We start from the raw sequence: 20,667 nt of genomic DNA on the forward strand, positions 1-20,667 counted from the left end.
ACTCTAATGCCCCGTACACACGGTTGGACTTTGTTCGGACATTCCGACAACAAAATCCTAGGATTTTTTCCGATGGATGTTGGCTCAAACTTGTCTTGCATACACACGATCACACAAAGTTGTCGGAAAATCCGAACGTTCTAAACGCGGTGACGTAAAACACGTACATCGGGACTATAAACGGGGCAGTGGCCAATAGCTTTCATCTCTTTATTTATTCTGAGCATGCGTGGTACTTTGTTGGTCGGATATGTGTACACACGATCGGAATTTCCGACAACGGATTTTGTTGTCGGAAAATTTTATATCCTGCTCTCAAACTGTGTGTCGAAAAATCCGATGGAAAATGTGTGATGGAGCCTACACACGGTCGGACTTTCCAACAACAAGGTCCTATCACACATTTTCCGTCAGAAAATCCGACCGTGTGTACAGGGCATTACAGATTTAAAAAGATCAATGGTGTCAGTGGACAGTTATCTGAGAAGCAAAAATTGCTCATTGCCTAAGGAACCCCTAACAACCTATTGAGAAACTTTAGGGTTACATGGAACATAGACAGCCAATCTCCCGATGCTATGTCATCACACATTCCCGCTGACCGGCTCGTGGAGTCCGGTGCGGCCATACAGCCTGCTGCTTTGGAAAAGCATTGTAATTTTCATCCTCGCTATATGCAACTTGTATTATATTGCCCAATTTTTTTTGTGTATATTATACTGTAAGTGTTTTGCGGTACTTTTTACAGTTTTGAATAAATTTTTTTTTTTTTTTTATGGATCACGCTATGGGCATATATATTTGTATCTCCTAATATATCTACAACACTGTTGGAGCAATCCTGATGTCTGGTGCCTGAAACATCCTGTTCAAAAAGACTAAAGAAGCGCTTTAAGCGGGGTTCCACTCAAATTTTTTACTTAATCTTACCCCCTTCAGTTAATTGCATAGATGTTCAAATGCAGCACGAAAATTTTGTTTATTGCTGTAATTACCTTTATATTGTACTTTATTGTGGCACTTCCTGTCTCTCCTCCCATGGGAGTAGGCGTGTTTATTGCCTTTCCCCGGCGCCGCACTGTCTCCTGGGAGCTTAGTGTCAGGCTTCCCAAGATTCAGTGCAGGAACAATGATCATGCTTGTGAACAAGCTGTGAATGAACAGAATTCACCGCATCCAGGAAATCAATGCTTGTGGGCTTCACATGCCCACAAGCAAGATGGAAACAGCCAGCATCAAATTTTTAAAGTTATTCTTCAGTACGAAAACAGACGGGGGTGGAAATATTACACCCAAACTATGAGTATTATTTTGGGATTAGCAAAGTGTCTCAATGACCTAAAAAAAAAAAAAAAAAAAAAAAAAAAAAGATTGGTCGCCGGACTCCCACTTTAAATCAATTGTCTGGTAAGAGGCTAATTTATACAGTGTCACTTGGTGGTGGATGCAGAGGAAGTTAGGAATGTGGGGACACCTATGAATTACATTTATTTAGTCTTGTTTATAGGACTTCATTGCTCCTTTGGGCTCCTGCAAGATGGATTTGTGGATTAAATTCCTTTCTTTTTTACACATTTGCTTTCTATCATGTTTTTTGGACTTTTTTTTTCACCATTGTATGAATTCATTTATTTAATTGTGGTTTAATATTCACATGTATGTTTTGATTTAGCGCCATTTTATTGTATTTTTATAGACAGATAGTAGCTGTAAAAAGGCAGAAAGTGATCAGCAACACTGAAGTGGAAAAAAGGGTGAAGTGACCTTCAGATTCAGGTCTAACATACATATATAGACTCAAAAATAGAACACTAATATGGAACAATTTATTCCTTAAAAAAAAGAAGTTATAAAGTATTAGTCAGAATAAAATGACACATCGCGCCATGATTACAGGAGCTGTTAATGAGAAACAGTTCTGTGCCCACTAAAGACTCTCACAGAAGGCATAGCTCTAGGGTGTAGTCACGGGGTGTGTAAATGATGGGTAAAAAAACATAATTCCCCCTTTTCCTACCGCCTCAAACACACTTTTCAAAGAAGTATTTCTTACAGAAAGGAACATTTAATGTCAGACGTGTAATGCGGCATCATACTAACAGAGACCCCTCTGTCTATCCCACTCACTCCCAGACACACCCAGATGGAAAAAGTGATCTAGCAGCAGTCCTACAAATTAAATGTGGTCCTCCCCCCCACGCCCCACACACCTCCTACAACGCCCCGTCACTGGGATGCTCTGAATGAACATGGCTAGAACCTGTTAATGTCACAGGCCACAGAAACACTGACATTTTAATCAATAAAATATGTTACTGTCATTGAGTCGCAGTGCTAGTTTAAGTACAGCTAAAAATGTCAGTTGGTTAAGTATAACAGCTGAAGACTGAATCCTTAGATATATAGCAGAGATGCTCAGCTCACAACACTTAAATACCATATAAATGCAACTGATCTGGATGGTGCGATAATAGAGAATGATGGATGTTGCAGTTCAGCATGTGTGTGGCCATCTTTGAGAAACATTATTATTCTTTCTGCTTATGTTCAACCCCTAGTCATTGCTTTGCTATAAGAAAACTAATGTAGATTAAATAGTTTCTTATCAATGGTTATTTTGTTAGACAGTATTCTTTAAATAGTATGGTGCAAAGAACAGTTATGCGTAGAACTTGTAACCACCTACTAGATTGCAGCTTTAAGCAGCTTAGTGAACAGTAGACAAAGAAAAATTACTTTTAATTGGTTGTCATGGACTTCTGTACCTTAAAAAGAGCCACTTGCAGCCTTTTCTGCATTAAAGTGTTTGTAAACCCTTACATATACCCAGTGGCGGCCGCTCCATTAGGCGCCCCCCTAATCCAATCTGCCCGGCCCCTAATCTACATGCAGGGTGCCGGACGCATGGATTTCAATTAGGTTTTTTTTCTTTTTTTGAAGCACGTGATTAGAGCCTGAGGCTCTAATTGACTTCAAAAAAGGGTGGGCTCGGGGAGAAGAGCACTGCTCCCCCGAGCCCACCCAGTTGTGTAACAATAGTGAATTAATATTCGGTATTGTCTTCCTGCTTCTCCTCCCAGCCAATCAGGAAGCACCACTGCATATACCAAGTGAAGTGACTAGCCTCAGGTGATACACAGAGATTAAACAAATTCTCCTACATAAGTTGTACCCGTTTAGCTGCAGCATTCTTTTCTCTACATCTGTTCAAAGTGCAGAATTTATTTAGCCTGTCTGAGTTTCAGAAAGTAGGGGGTGGGGAGCTGAAATTACACTCTGCATAGCTCAGTGAGAGGAGCTCTGAGAGCTTATTGGAGGGAAGGGACACACCCCTCTTTACACAGCACACAGGAACAGAGCTGAGGCTGTCAAACACAAGCTGTGTGCTGAAGCTTCCTCCCCTGTCACATTTTTACCTCTTGGTGTCAGGAAAACTTGTCAGAAATGACTTATCCAGATAGCAGAGGAACGAGGCATCAGACAGAAATTACACTTAGTACTCTAGATCAGTGTCGGCTGGTAAAGTTTTAGGATGGGGGAGGGGCAGACTCTGACCTTTCTTTTTTACCTCTCCCACTTCTCATAATCCCCTCCCCTTATAGAATCCACCCACTCCATCCCCTGTATTCCACTTGCTTCCACCCATAATGTCAGGAGTATTCAGCTCAGCAGCTCAGGACAGAATATACAGCCCTAGCATCACAGAAACGAGTATACAGCCCCAGCATCACAGGACAGAGTATACAGCCCCAACATCACAGGACAGAGTATACAGCTCAGCCTCACAAATCAGGGTATATAGCTCAGCCTCACAGATCAGGGTATGTATCTTAGCCTCACAGATCAGGGTATATAGCTCAACCTCACAGATCAGGGTATATAGTATATTCACATAGGTTGGACTTGATGTACTTGTGTCTTTTTTCAACCTCATCTACTATGTAACTATGTAACTATGTAATAGCTCAGCCTCACAGATCAGGGTATATAACTCAGCATCACAGATCAGAGTATATAGCTCAGCATTACAGATCAGGGTATACAGCTCAAGCTCAACATTACAGATCAGGGTATACAGCTCAACATTACACATCAGGATATATAGCTCAGCCTCACAGATCAGGGTATATAGCTCAACATCACAGATCAGGGTATATAGCTTAGCCTTACAAATCAAGGTATATAGCTCAGCATTACAGATCAGGGTATATAGCTCAACATTACAGATCAGGGTATATAGCTCAGCCTCACAGATCAGGGTGTATAGCTCAGCATTACAGATCAGGGTATATAGCTCAACATCACAGATCAGGGTATATAGATCAACATTACAGATCAGGGTATATAGCTCAGCTCCACAGATCAGGGTATATAGCACAGCATCACAGATCAGGGTATATAGCTTAGCATTACAGATCAGGGTGTATAGCTCAGCATTACAGATCAGGGTATATAGCTCAGCATTACAGATCAGGGTATATAGCGCAACATCACAGATCAGGGTATATAGCTCAGCATTACAGATCAGGGTATATAGCTTAGTATTACAGATTAAGTTATATAGCTCAACATCACAGATCAGGGTATATAGCTCAGCATCACAGATCAGGGTATACAGATCGGCCTCAAAGATCAGGGTATATAGCTCAGCCTCACAGATCAGGGTATATAGCTCAGCCTCACAGATCAGAGTATATAGCTCAACCTCACAGATTAGGGTGTATAGCTCAGCATCACAGATCAGGGTATGTAGCTCAGCCTCACAGATCAGGGTATATAGCTCAGCCTCACAGATCAGGGTATATAGCTCAACCTCACAGATCAGGGTGTATAGCTCAGCATCACAGATCAGGGTATGGTGGTAGTAGTAGTGATGATGATGGTGGTGGTAGTAATGATGATGGTGGTAGTAGTGATGTTGGTGGTAGTAGTAGTAGTGATGTTGGTGGTAGTAGTAGTAGTGATGATGCTGGTAGTTGTAGTGATGATGGTGGTAGTAGTAGTGAGTCAGTGACACCTCCCTATTGGACATCACATGGCAGTAAATAATCCTCAAAATGTCACCCTCATGCTCCAGTCCAGCCATGCGATCATCCGCCCCTGGCCTGGACCCAGTTTGAGTGGATAATTAATGAGAAGCGCAGGCCAGGGAAGTGTGTGCAGAGCGGAGGGGCGGCTAGACTGAGAGAGTAGGAGAGCACTGCAGAAGGCTGAGCCTGCGGCCTGTGTCGCCGCACTTACCGTTAGGTTCCCGGAATCACAGGCGCCACTCAGGCCTTTCTAATCGGATCCACCGCACCCACACGCACAGTCCACTGAGCTCCACTCCACACAGCATAGTGAGTGATGGCCGGGAAACCAGAAGTGACACTGCAGTGCTACAAAAAGCATGGCCCACCTTCCTCCGGTCCCAGCAAAGTAAAAAAAAGGAAAGGAGGCCAGAGACAAATGATTGGAGAGTGGGAGTGTTTGCAGGTGGATTGCTTGCACCCAAAACACTCGCTAAACACTGGTAAATCAACTTCCCAGTTACAATCAACTGATTGCAGGCTGGAAAAGCTTCCCATAAACTTCTGTGTGTCTGCCACCTGGACACTCTAATGCCCCGTACACACGGTCGGATTTTCCGATGGAAAATGTCCGATCGGAGCGTGTTGTCGGAAATTCCGACCGTGTGTGGGCTCCATCGGACATTTTCCATCGGATTTTCCGACACACAAAGTTGGAGAGCAGGAGATAAAATTTTTCGACAACAAAATCCGTTGTCGGGAAATTCCGATTGTGTGTACACAAATCCGACGGACAAAGTGCCACGCATGCTCAGAATAAATAAAGAGATGAAAGCTATTGGCCACTGCCCCGTTTATAGTCCCGACGTACGTGTTTTACGTCACCGCGTTTAGAACGATCAGATTTTCTGACAACTTTGTGTGACCGTGTGTATGCAAGACAAGTTTGAGCCAACATCCGTCGGAAAAAATCCTAGGATTTTGTTGTCGGAATGTCCGAACAAAGTCCGACCGTGTGTACGGGGCATTAAAGTGAGCACTTTTTTGTGAAAAGCTGGGGGGCCACTGCTCTGGATTGAGACAAGTACACACAATAGAGGGATATGCTTTGTTCATATTTGCCAGAGGTGTACAACCACTTTAGGGTATAAATCACCCCACCACTTGGCCTAGCTCTTGAGGGAGTCTATTCTACATTTTCATAGCTCTTACTGTGAAGAAACCTTTTCGTATTTGGAGAACAAATCTCTTTTCATCCAAACGTAAAGAGTGCCCCCTTGTCCTCTGTGTTGACCTTACAGTGAATAACTCAACACCAGGTTCACTATATGGACCCCTTATGTATTTGTACATGTTGATTATATCTCTGCTTAAATCTTCTCTTCTCAAGAAAGAATAAATTCAGTTCCTCTAAGCTATCCTTATAGCTGAGCTCCTCCATGCCTCTTATCAGTTTGGTTGGTCTTCTCTGCACTTTCTCAAGTTCTCCAATATGATTTTTGTGAACTGGTGCCCAAAACTGAACTGCATATTCCAGATGAGGTCTTACTAATGATTTGTACAGGGGCAAAATGGTATTATCTCTCTCTCTCTCTCTCTCTCTCTCTCTCTCTCTCGTCCATACTTCTCTTAATACAAGAAAGGACTTTGGAAAAAGCAGCTTGGCATTGCATGCTATTATTAAGTGTATGATCTATTAGAACACCCAGATCCTTCTCCACCATTGATTCCCCAGTTGTACTCCCCCTAGTATGTATGATGCATGCATATTCTTAGCTCCCAAGTGCATAACTTTACATTTATCAACAGTAAACCTCATTTTCCACATAGTTGCCCAATTAAACAGTGCATTGTGGTCGGCAAACATATAAGAATACGGCAACCACCAGGGGTCCACAAACAAATTTTAAGGGCCTGAATCAGCAGCTGTGAAGGTTTCCTCCATCCATTTCAAACCAGACATTATGAAACGTTTTATTTCTGCCCCTATGTTCATAGGTTACCAGGTAAAAAGGTAGGTTCAAATTAATCAGATGTTTCCCGAATGTGAGAGAGGGGAGGTTGATTTCTTCCAATGCATAGTAATTGATTTTCTAGCATAAAAAAGTGAGAGCCTCTGAAACATTCTCTCCATTACAGTAGGGGGGGATGGTTTACTGGTGCTGTGCGTGTCTATAGCCCAGGTCAGAAGCGTGCATGCACAGGTAACTTCTTAGCGCCTGGCTTACTGAATGAGGCTCTCGGAGGAGGGAGAAGATAACAGTGCTGGTGGGGGTCTGTCAGAATAGGAGGAATACAACTGTTCTGTGCAATATTGTTGCAAAAAGCAGGTAAGATTTCCTCTTTGTTATTAAAAAAATGTAATGATTTAATATCACTTTAAAAAAAGTTTTATACATTTTAAAACTTTAGTTTGAAGTAAGTATTTTATTTGACACCCAGGGCAGATCATTTTGTTACAAACCCTCCAAAACATAATTTTTAGTAATATTTTATAAATAAATTATAACTGCAGAAAAGAAAGACAGACAGTAAAAATGATGGTGTCATCTAATGTTAATGCTTAGTGTAGAAGTAATCCCCTACACTGCCTGGGGGTTAGTAGCCAATTTTATTGGTGGTCACTGTAGGTGGAAAATCAACCTACCATTGCTCACTGTTCAAGGATTACACAGTTCCACTGCTTTAACCACTTAAGGACGACCCGCCAGCAGTGTACTGTGGATGGGCGGCCCGGGCAGGTACAGCGACGCACTGGTATGGCGTGCCTGCTTTCGGGTGTAAGGAAAACGCATGCACGCCTCCCCCCACGACAATTGTTCATGGCCGGGACCCGCTGATCAGCTGTGTCCAATCACAGCCCAGAGCCCTGCATAGACAATCAACACTAGGCTCTGTACAGAGGGAACAATCTCTCTGTTTCTTATGCCTGCATTACACACATTGCACATTGTTAGGCACACATTTAACCCCTTGATCGTCCTAGATGTTAACCCCCTTCCAGACAGTGTACAGTGTATAATATTATCACTGATCGCTGTATTAATGTCACTGGTAATGTCAGTGGCAGTTACTCAGTTCCCCCCCAGTGGCAGTTAGTGTCAGATTTCCCGCCGCACTATTGCAGTCCCATTATAAGTAGCTGATCACCACCATTAGTAGCATAAAAAAATAAAGTTACATTTAAATTACAATATACAGTATATACCATAGTTTTTAGAACCTATAACTTTCACGCAAACCAATGAATATACACTTATTGGGATTTATTTTATTTTTTTTACCAAAGCCATGTAGCAGAATATATTTTGGCCAAAATGTATAAGGCAAATTAGATTTTTTTCATTTTTTTTTTATTGGATATGTTTTATAGCAGAAATGTATATATATATATATATATATATATATATATATATATATATTTTTTTTTTTTTATTTATTTATTTATTTATTTTTTAAATTTACGATAATTTATATAATAAAAAGTAAAAAACCCAGTGGTGATAAAATACCACCAAAAGAAAGCTCTATTGTTTGAAAGAAATTATACACATTTTGTTTAGGTACACCATTGCCCGACCGCGCGATTATCAGTTAAAGTAGCGCAGTGCTAAATAACAAAAAATGACCTGGTCCCCCCTCCCCCCTGAAAGGTGCCAAATGTGACACCAGAGAGGGGGAGGAAGCGGATAAGCTCTGCTCTATGGGCAGCCAGGGGTAGATGGACTCGGCTGTCCATTTACAACCGAGTGCCCTCCAATCCAATCCACCTAGACAGAGGACGGATTCCCTTCGTTTTTTTTTTTTTTTTTTAAGCGGACTGGAGGTAGGATGGTGTATATGAACACAAGCTGGTTTACACCCACTGTTTCATAGGGCTGAATGGACCATCCCATAAGGTCCTTCTGAAAAACTGACAGCCGGACCTGATTGGACATTCATGTGAAAGGGGCCTTATTCCAAGAGCTTAACTGGTAAGAATCAAGACTAGAAAATGACAATGACCAGTTCAAAAGTCCTGCTAATATTTGTGAAGCTCATTCTCTGTTCCCTTTTCCATTTACTTTTCATACTTTGATATGTATACCATGGAAAGCGGTAATGAAATGAATGTTTTGGACAATGTACTCCTTTGGATGATACCTTAGAAATCTATGGATGTTAATAAATGCATATGTTGGATATTATTTCTAAATTTCCATCTATGCTTAGTTCTCAGACTTATCAGTGTCAGAGCAAAGACATTTATAAATCTAATTTTTCCCTTACATACCAAATTGATTTTCTCTACTTCATTTTTTCAATGTAGGTATGAACCTGATAGGTTTCTATAGGGTAATGCAGACTATCTCAGGCACTTTGATGAATGAGGCCAAGCTGAATGAAGGTCTTCTCCTATGCCTGTTGAAAATGAACTTTCAGCCAACCTTTGGTGACCCTGTCTAAGTGGACTTAGGGAGTGTTCAATAATATAGAATACAGACTATTTAAGCAGAACTCCACGCAGAATGGTTTTTGAGGCTTGCGGTTTTCAAAAATCTACCTCTAATGAGTTAAATCCCAGGCCCAGATTACTGCTCTGTTGTATAAAAAGCTTTATTTTTTTTATTTATGCTGGAAAGTAGAGCAATGACTGTACTTCTAACTGCCGTGGCTATCATACAGAGAAGTCATAGTGTAGTATATCTGATTCTCCTATTCCCTTGTCCATTCACAGAATGCCTTGTATTCTATGAACCATTCACAGAATACATGGAGTTCTGTGAATGGACAAGAGGGGAGTAGAGGCAGGTAATTAACACTATTAATTCCCTGTAAGAGAGCTGCAGCTCTCATAGCTGCAATGGACAAAAGTATAGCGATAGCATACATTCTGAGCAGCGAAACCGATGTGGGATCAACTTCATTAGGGATAACTTTTTTTTACAAGCCACAAGTCTCAAAAACCTTCTTGGAATTTTGCTTTATTTGAAGTTTTAAAGGAGAAATCACTATATACATTATTTCTGGAGAGTTTTACATGAAGACGTTTATAATATTTGTTAGGGAGCTGCCATTGCTGATCTGCTGATAGGCTGGCCCAGGTACCGGTCCAGGCTTCAGGGATCTTTTTGTGACATCACCCGACAGCGGGTTTTAGACCGCTGTTGGCTGAAAGCATGTCACAGGAGTACAGAACAAACTGCTCTCCTGTGATCCCCAGGAGGAGCAAAGCCAAAATAGCTTTGGCTATACTTCTCCTTTAAAGTGGTTCTAAAGGCTTTTTTCTTCTAAAATAACAAACATGTTATATGCCCTGTACACACAATAGGATTTTCTGACGGAAAATGTGTGATAGGACCTTGTTATCGGAAATTCCGACCGTGTGTAGGCTCCATCACACATTTTCCATAGGATTTTCCGACACACAAAGTTTTAGAGTTTGCTATAAAATTTTCCGACAACAAAATCTGTTGTCGGAAATTCCGATCGTGTGTACACAAATCTGACGCACAAAGTGCCACGCATGCTCAGAATAAATTAAGAGACTAAAGCTATTGGCTACTGCCCCGTTTATAGTCCCGACGTACGTGTTTTACGTCACCGCGTTCAGAACGATCGGATTTTCTGACAACTTTGTGTGACCGTGTGTATGCAAGACAAGTTTGAGCCCACATCCGTCGGAAAAAATCCATGGATTTTGTTGTCAGAATGTCCGATCAATGTCCGACCGTGTGTACAGGGCAATACTTATCTGCTCTGGCAATGTCATTGCACAGAGCGGTCCTGAATCTCCTCTTTTGGGTCCCCTGCCAGCGCTTTAGGTTCTTCCTCTCTTCTCTGAGTGACCCCATAGCAAATGGCTAGCTATGGAGGCACTCGTGCTCACTCACTCCTGAGTAGGGCTGAGTGCATCTATTGACACACACAGCGTGTCTCGACCCTGCCTCACTGAATTTTGACAGCAGCAGAAGTCAGTGGTTCCCGCTGCTGCCTTTCAGTCCTTATGTGAGGAGGGAGAGAGGAGAGAAGACTGCAGCCAGGCACAGTGTGTGATCAATCTAGGAGTTAGGTAAGTGTTTAGAAGGGGAAGGGGGCACAGCAAGTCCTAAACTGTATTTTACTGCAGGGAGTGTATTAAGATGAAAAAAAAAAAAGTAGCTTTAGAACCACTTTAAGGCTGCTTCCATACTAGGGTGGGCGTTGACAGTAAAACGCCGCTAGTTTTAGCGGCGCTTTACCGTCATTTAGCGGCGCTATTCGGCCGCTAGCAGGGAGCTTTAAACCCCTGCTAGCGGGCGAATAAAGGGTTGAATGCGCCCGTGTAGCGCCGCTGCCAAAGCGCTTTGCAGGCGCTTCGGCAGCGGTGCCCATTCATTTCAATGAGCAGGAGCAGTGGAGGAGCAATGTATACACCGCTCCTCCACCACCCCAAAAATGCTGCTTGCAGGATTTTTTTAACGTCCTGCCAGCGCAGCGCCCCAGTTTGAAAGCACTCGGGCTTTCACACTGGGACTGCAGGGGAGGCGTTTTTCAAGCGCTTTACAAGCGCTATTTTTAGCCCAAAAGCGCCTGAAAAATGCCTCAGTGTGAAAGGGATCTAAGAGCTGCATGGTCCAGCACTTTCCTTTCTAGTTTTAAAAAGATAAGGATAAAAATGCATCCATGACCAAAATAAAGACACTAATGTGGTGATTTACTAAATCACTTAGCAAAGTGAAGTTGCACTTTGCATGGGCAATTTCCAAAGCTTAGTGAATGAGGTGAAGCTCTGTTGAGTTTCATTATCCAATCATGTTCAAGCAAAAAAAAAAATGTTTTTATTTTTATTTTCCTTGCACATGATTGGCTATTCTTTACAAATTGAAATTTAATTGCATTCACTAAACTCTTGGGAAGATTTCCATGCAAAGTATTTGCTTTTAGTGAATCAATTTCTACCTGCATGGTACCATTGAGCTATAAATGTTGCTCATCAATTGTGCTGCATCAGCCTTCAGTCCCCAATGTCTCTATGGTTACTGAAGAGCGTTAAGAAAGGTAAAAGAGACCACAACCTGTTCGACTGTATGTCTTACTTTATTTTGATGCAGGCCACTTTTCTAGCCAAAGTTTGTGTCATTAAATTAAATAAAAACTCCACTAGGAACTATTAATATAGAATATGCCTGCATAACAGAACTGTAATTTGAAACATAAATCTTTCATTGATCTTTGACTTTTATCCCCCCCCCCCCCCCTTAATGACAAGTACAGAACTGTACATTTTACTCCTGTGTGCGGTCCTTGTAAACATGACACCATTGAGTAGGTCTAACACAAGAGTAAAGAGTACAGCACCCATGATCAAATGAGAATGTTCTTTTTTCTGCTCCTACGTAAACCAGCTTGTCAGTCAATATGACTTTGTGGGTGAGATGTCCTCTGGCAAAGAACAAGATGTAACTCATGATAATTAATGAAACTGGAGGAAAACAGCATTGGTGAAGGTTCGCTACATAGGAGCTGGAAGCAAGGGAATATATGAACTGAGAATTTGAATTCTAGAAAGACTAAATCAAGTGATGTTATATAAATATGGGTTCAGGTATTGGGAGCATCATACCTTCAATGGTCCATATGTAGCTTTCACCAAAAGAAAATAAAGTAGTAAGGACTGGAATACATTTCAATGGATCTGCTAATATTATTTATTTATCATGTGAAGATAAGGTCTCTTCTCCTGAGTTACCATGTCCATACACTTGTTAGGCCATTTGGAGGTAGTCCCATCCTCCCTGCTGAGTTCTTTTCTTATTTTCTACTACCAGATGCAGGATTCACCATGAAAGGCTCATACCCAGCACCCCAAGAGACATTGGAAGCCATTGGGCTGTACCTATAACTAAAATATCTCTGTTTTGTATATATCAGAGACTCATGGTCAGTGGTTGGATTGCACTCTACCCTTTGTCAGTACGTATTGAAAAAAAAATATTTGAAATGTAAAAAGATCATTTTAATGGGTGCTCAAAACCAGTGCCAGGACAAAGTCATCTAGAGCAGTTTTTCTCAACCTTTTTTCAGCCGAGGCATCCTTTAAAATTATAGACAATCTTAAGGCACCCTTTAAAATTATGGACAATCTCAAGGCACCCTTTAAAATTATAGACAATCTCAAGGCACCCTTTAAAATTATGGACAATCTCAAGGCACCCTTTAAAATTATAGACAATCTCAAGGCACCCTTTAAAATTATGGACAGTCTCAAGGTACCCCATTCTTAAATGTAAAAAATGATTCTAACAGTTTTACACAATGCAGCAACATCCACTCATAGGATACCCAACGTTACAGGGGATTTATTCTTCCAAAGCAAATACACTTTTTCACACTGGTACTGACTAGTATTCCAATGTTTCTCTTCTCCCTCAATTTCTCTCCATCAGTCAACTAATGTCACCCCAGTGCTGAGAGAGAGGGGCACAGGAGGGTCAAACAAGGATGCTGTGGAGGCAACAGACATCCTCCTTATTTACTGATGTCATTGGCTGTTAGGATACCAGTGTCTAGTAAGGCGTTGTGTAACTAAAAGGCAGGCTTGATCTACTTGCTGACTCAATTTTTTATACATTTTTAGGCATTTTGTCAAGGCACCTGGGTACCTTGGTTGGGAAAGGTTGATCTAGAGTCCAGGGCTAACATGCCAAACTCCCCCCCTCCCCCTCCCCAAGATGCATGAGCTTTATGTGTCAGCAAAAATCCCACCAAAAACTGAGCACTAATCTGCATGATTACCCTGTAAGCATAACCTTCCCCTCCTTCCAGTACAAATCCACTCCCCCTGCTGATATTGCCCCTCCCAGAACAAATCTTTGCTCCCAACCCCTAAAGCCCCCCCAGCACAAATGCCCCCCCCCAAAAAAAAAATCACCACTCCTAGCATAAATCCTCTACCGCTAAATTTTCCCCTCCAAGTACACATCCTCTCCCCCCACTCCAAATCCCCCCTTCCACCACAAATTCCCCCAATATTCAAATCCCCCCCCCCATATCACCCCATCTGGCACAAAACCTCCTAGCATTAATATTCTGCCCCCACCCTTCCTCCCCTCCCAAGGTAGATCCCCTAAATCACCACTTCTTGCACACACACATACAATTCCCCTCCTAGAACAATTCTTACCGCCTGCCGCCCCCCAAATTCCTCCTTCCAACACAAATCCCCTCCACTTCAATCTCCTCACGGTGCTCTCCCACCTCACATGATATCACAGTGCGCAGGGCAGCCGCCCCTCCTGCCCACCCCTTGTCCCAGTCCTGGTCACACCTATGGGTAGTATGGAGAGAATCCAAAGAGCATTTCTTTCAGTAACAATATAAAGCCCTAATTAGTAACATGATAACATTCAATTAGACTAGAAATCAGATCGGCACTCACGTGACCGCCCAGCTCTCTCCTCTCCCAGGCTGACAGCTACAGCGAGAGGGGCTGAGAACTCCTGCTGACGTCAGCTGGTAGCATTAGAGGAGAGGAGGAGAGAGCCGGGCGATCACGTGAGCTGCTATGGAATAAGGTGCACAGTAGCTTTTTTTTTTTTAAATCACACACACTGGGGAACATAGCATTACCTAACAGAGGGGATTTGAGAGACTTTAGAAATGGCTTTACAACCACTTTAAATACACTAACAAATTGAAGCCAAACTCCAGCTCACAGTTTATAGCCACTTGAGCTCCGGACGATAGCATTATCTAACAGCGGGGATTGGAGAGACTTTACACTTTTATTCTATAATCAGGAGGGGAGGATTGGGGAGCTGACAGGCAGGGAGGAAGGGGGGAGAGGAGGACAGAGGAGAGCTGCGGATGATGGAGGCACGTAAACTGACCATGGTGTCCGGGCTCAGCAGCCACGATAAACTCTGGTCAGTGTACAGAGGGGAGGGCAGAACCAGGCAGGATCAGCCAGGTATTTCGGGTGTTACAGGGGCCAAATTACACAGCACAAGCAATGTGCTGTATAACATGCTTTAAAGGAACAGGATCTATATTTTTTTTCAGGGTTACAAACACTTTAAATCTGCTAATTCATTAAATACTCCCTGCCCTCCAGACTGACAATGCTGCTGTCTGCTGTGCCTCCAATGCCAATTCATCTAGAGTAGTGTCTCACTAATACAGGAGGTGTGTTACTGATCAGATTACCAGGTGAAAACAGAGGAAAAAAGCCAAAGGAAAGAAAACGAATGCAGCCACCACATGAATGGTAAGCTGCAATATAATACATTTTTGGTCCTATTTTAAATACCGTTTTAACAAGTGTATTACAAAATAATAGGTAATACTGTAATAGTATGCACAGTGATATAACCCATTTAGTATTTTATCTGAAAAGTACCTAGTTAGAAGATGGATAATGTGCACAAACAAGGATAGACTGAGTGTTTGCATAGCTACAGTATATAGTCCACAGAGAAAATAGAATGTGTAGATGAGGAAGCACTTGGAAAGCGATGTAAGAGTTTGTGAAGACTTACTGCTGATTAATGTGAAGAGATCATGAGAGGACAGCTTGGAACACTAACACTTGAGCTAAACTAGCTTATCAGGGATGCTCGAGCAAACGTCTAAAATCCTATTTAGAGAAAGCAAGACATATAAATATATACAGAACAAATCATTTCATATATTCATGGTCATATATGTTGGCGGTGGTCGGACAGGCCATGCTGGGAACAGTAGTTCCCCAACAATCACAGGTCTACAGATTGTAGATTCCTCTTCTATCACACAGATAGCTGTCTATCATGAGGACTGTGAGAGATCATTTTGTTGATTATTGACCATGGAGTGCGGAATGAGAAAATGACTCTACTGGTGATTGAGAGGTTGTTCTTCACTGTGAGGTACCTATGTGCATTTCATGTGAAAAGAGAGAAGTAAGGCAGAGCTCTAGTTATTATTCAGACGAGTACAGAAAGCTCTGTGAACATTTTATAAGGAATAAAGGGGGTTATTTACTAAAGGCAAATCCACTTTGCACTACAATTGCAAAATGCACTTGAAATTGCACTGAAAGTGCACTTGGAAGTGCAGTCACTGTAGATCTGAGGGAGACATGCAAGGAAAATAAAAAACAGCATTTTAGCTTGCACATGATTGGATAATAACATCAGCAGAGCTTCCCCTCATTTCAGATCTAACCCTCAGATTTACAGCGACTGCACTTCCAAGCGCACTTTCAGTGCAATTTCAAGTGCACTTTGCACTTGTAGTTTGCACTTATAGTGCAAAGTGGATTTGCCTTTTGTAAATAACCCCCAAAGAGCTGTACACAATAATGGTAATAAATGACTTGTCCGCATAACTGAAGGATGGGGAAATGAATGATGTATTCTTATGAATGTATGAGACCGCGGTGTGAGGTGTAGAAAAGTATGTGTTTACAAAGTAAGAAGTTACTATAGTGTAAGGCAAATAGTAAGGAAAGGCGGCAGCTGTGCATCATTATCTGAAGAAGTATTGGAGTCATAAAAGTTCATTCTATACAGAGAGGCGAGTAAAGAGTGCAGTACAGAGTGCAGGAATCATGTGCAAGAAAAGTTTTAAGAAAGTTTTGTCCGTCTCGGGACCCCTTCACATGCTGGTCTATACGTTTCCTCTCTTGGTCCCCCCCACTGCACCCATCATCACCCAAACCGTTACCTCCACATCCCATGTCTTGCAGTACTCCCCCCAGGAGCAGCAGAAGCAGCAAGCAGTGTCCTCCAGCCATCGTACAGCTACTGCACAGTGCAGACACAGAGCGAGTGTGTGAGAGACTCACATTACACTGGGGTCCCACCCTGTCTGCTTAACCCCTACACCGCACACCGTATGAACAACTTTGCTGGACCTTTTTTGGCGGAGACTGTAACTGTGCTGCGTTGTGTCATTGAGTTGCGTTACGTCGTATCAGAGAGAACGACGTTTACAATTGCTCTGTGTGCTAGCTACACAGAGGGCTGACTGTATGGCACTGTGATGCCTTTCAAGGACGGTACGCTTTTTCGGCTGGCCTATGGGCTTGTTTCAATGAAGGATACCGATAAGATGTTTTGTTTTACATTAGGATTCAGATTCAGAATACTTTATTAATCCCAAAGGGAAATTATTAGGATACAGTAACATTCAACAAAAACAACGCAAAATCACAATGACGAACAAGAACAAGACACAATAACAACAATAATGATAAACTAATAACAGCAAATACCAAATAGGATTAAATAAATACTATACTGTATAGCGCACCCCCTAAGGAGCCGCAAGTAGAATGGGATCCCCCACCGTGCACAGCCAATCACATTGAATTTTCACAGGCATATTCGAGTCAGAGAACAGTCCAGTGCTTTTTTTTTTTTTTTTGTTATTTATTGAGGGATTAAAACTTGGATGGGGGTAGGGAAATTATGGGATGCCCACTTGACTTCAGACAACTTTTCTATATACAGTCTATATACACTCCTTCTCTACCTCCAGCACTAGCTTGCTTGCAGAACTCCAGCTGGCACACTGTTTTGTGTATCTGACAAAGGCACTCAGTCAGATTAGCAGCAATAGCCCTTTGCAGGCAAGAACCCGGGCCCCCCTTAAGTGTGTAGCAAAAAAGTCTGTGTCCAGCTTTACATCCCTGTGACTGATGCCAGCACAACCTCTTTCACTAGCCCTTCTGGCTACTTCTCCACAGTTCTCCCAGACTGACACTCTTTCTCTCTCTCCACAGTCCTCCCAGACTGACACTCTCTCTCTCCACAGTCCTCCCAGTCTGCTCACTCACCAGACCACCCAGGTGACTCCTCAGGGCATCTCCTGGATGTGCTGATTCTCTCCTGCTGTCCTCTCCTTGCTCCCATGCCTTCAGGTAGGATTCCTCTGTGTGTTGTTGAGGGTTACTCCAGCACACGAGCCCCAGGCCCGAGGTCACCCCTCCCCCTCCAGACTAGGGGGCACCCTCAAGGGCCACTGACAGCCTCCTCAGCACTCCATCTCCATCTTCCACCCAACTGCCCCTGCTGGCATGACCCATGAGTATTTATGAGATACCTGCCCCCTACCAGCCCATCTTTCTGGGGATTGACTGGGGCCCTCATCAATACTCCAAGGAGCTCCTATTGGACTTCACCCTCTACTTCTGGAAGCTTCTCCAAGGTTCTAGAGAGCAGGAGGAGTTACAGCACCAGAGGTGCTGCTTGCTGAGTCTTCCAGCCTCCCTGAATCACTTAACCCTGACCCAGAGTCAGCCCAGGCCTGGCTCTCAGCCAAGCCAATTTACCTACTCTAACAAATAACCTAATTACATCCTATTAACAACTTATGTACTGCGGGCGAGCGGCTGGATGCTGGAAAACCAGCTGGAATGAACGAAGAAACTTTAATCAGTTTCCCCCAGCGTCAGTTAGTGTCAGATTGACCACCGCCTATTGCAGTCCCATTATACGCCACTGATTGCCATCATTAGTCGTATAAAAAATTCCAGTATATACTGTATACCATAGTTTGTAGGCACTATAACTTTTATGCAAACCAATCAATAAACACTTAATAGGATTTTTTTTTTAATCAAAAACATGTACCAGAATACATTTTGGCCAAAATTCATGAAGAAATTAGATTTTTACATTTTTTTATTGGATATGTTTTATTGCAGAAAGTAAAAAATACTGTTTTTTTTCATTTTTTCAAAAATGTCGATACTTTTCTGCTTATATCGCAAAAAAATTAAAAACCCAGTGGTGATCAAATACCACCAAAAGCGGGATTCATAACAGGTAGAGAAGCCAGAGACAACTCTATCAGGGCGGTACACCTTATTCACTGGGCCCGTGCCCGCCCTGAGCCACAGCCTTAGCTCATACTGTCAACAGACGCTGAAAAAGCGTTTGATCGCGTTGACTGGTCTTACCTGACGGAGGTGCTTCAATCACTGCGGATGGGTCCGAGAATGTTATCCTCTATATTAGCACTATATTCGGCACCTTGCGCACAGGTCAAGGTAAATGGAACCCTTTCAGCTCGCTTCCCCATCAGAAATGGCACGAGACAGGGGTGCCCCCTATCACCTCTCCTGTTCGCCTTAGTGCTGGAGCCTTTGCTCTACACAATACGCGCTAACCCTGACATTAAGGGTCTTACAGTTGGTAACACAGAACATAAACTCTCGGCATATGCCGATGATGTCCTGTTCCATGTTTCAAACCCCCTGATCTCACTGCCCAACCTGATGAAGGAACTGAAGCTCTTTGGGTCTCTTTCAAATTTTAAAATTAACTTTTCAAAGTCAGAAATCCTTCCCATTTGCATGACATCCCAATTAACAACGAGCCTGAAATCCGCCTTCCCCTTCACCTGGGCCACGTCGGCTATTCGATACCTCGGTGTACAACTCACAGATAACTTTAACAGCCTATATACCGCAAATTACCTCCCACTGCTTGCTACAATTAAGAAAGACCTATCTCAATGGACACAGACGGCCTTCACATGGTTGGGTAGAGTGAACATAATAAAAATGAACATCTTACCACGCATACTGTTCTTTCTACAGATGCTACCAATTCGACTACCCCGATCTTTCTTCGACAAAATATCTAGCCTACTGTCAGACTTTACATGGAATGCGCGTAAACCTAGGATAGCCCTATGAGTTCTCCGATGCTCGAAACAGAATGGAGGCCTGGGCCTTCCAGACGTTAGACGATACTACTGGGCTATAGCGGTACAGAGAATGCTCAACTGGCGTTTCCACACTCGCTCTAAGATATGGGTACCTCTAGAGAAGTGTTTAGCGGGTAGGAATTTATCATATGCTCCCTGGCTGTCCCGAGAGCATAGAGGACTGTCGGAGACGACGCCCCCCTTGACAACCCAGGTATTGTCAACTTGGGACAAGATTAACCCGCTGCTAAAACTGGCCCCCTCGGTGTCCCCACTGGCTCCACTGGGAGGTTTCCTATGGTTCCCTCCGGGAGAACAAATGGGTTTTTTTAAATCGTGGATAGAGGGTGGAGACACCAGTTGTGGTAAACTTATGAAAGATGGCAAACTCCTGAGCTACGAATCTCTGCCTATAGGCCGACAGGGCACACCAATGAACTTCTGGAAATACAGACAACTACACCACTTCTTTCAATCACAAGGCCATAAGATTAGAGACCCCTCGTTTCTCACCCACCTTAAACAACTCTTTATTGCAGAAGAACCTACACCACACTTGGTCTCGGAACTGTATAAATTATTAGGCTCCTCACTCCCTCATACTACACCTGCTTATATTAGACGCTGGGAAAATGACCTAGGCATCGTATTTGCAAAGACAGACTTGACTCACTTATATCAGCTTACTCATTCATCCTCGATAGAGTCCAAGACCCAGGAAACAAACTTTAAGCTACTATCCCGCTGGTATAGAGTACCTGCGGACTTGGCCCGCTTTTAGCCTTCCACATCTGAGCTGTGCTGGAGAGGATGTGGACAGAGAGGTACACTGAAACATATATGGTGGGATTGCCCTCCGATTAAATCCTTTTGGGAAGACGTACGAAACCAAATCAGAATAGTGACAGAGATAGAAATCCCTTTCTCCCCGACCCACTTTCTTCTGCAGGTCCCCCCGATCTCACTACGTAAATATAAGAAAAGTGTGCTGCCGCACTTA

At 42.9% G+C, this 20,667-nt stretch overlaps 1 protein-coding gene across 2 annotated transcripts in view; it reads right to left on the minus strand.

Moving 5' to 3' along the window:
- CSPG4 (chondroitin sulfate proteoglycan 4) overlaps nucleotides 1–20,667 on the minus strand; it is a 183,569-nt gene that overhangs the window by 140,274 nt on the left and 22,628 nt on the right. The window contains exon 1 of one of the 2 annotated variants that reach the window (XM_073619043.1): nucleotides 16,677–16,829. The exons of the other annotated variant lie outside the window; for it this stretch is intronic. Coding sequence (XP_073475144.1) covers nucleotides 16,677–16,746 — 70 coding nt within the window. The 5' untranslated portion in view covers nucleotides 16,747–16,829. Of the gene's footprint in view, nucleotides 1–16,676; nucleotides 16,830–20,667 lie in introns of those variants that run through there. 2 annotated transcript variants of the gene reach the window in all.

This window comes from Aquarana catesbeiana, linkage group LG03, assembly GCF_042186555.1.
Source record: "Aquarana catesbeiana isolate 2022-GZ linkage group LG03, ASM4218655v1, whole genome shotgun sequence".
Classification (NCBI taxonomy): domain Eukaryota; kingdom Metazoa; phylum Chordata; class Amphibia; order Anura; family Ranidae; genus Aquarana; species Aquarana catesbeiana.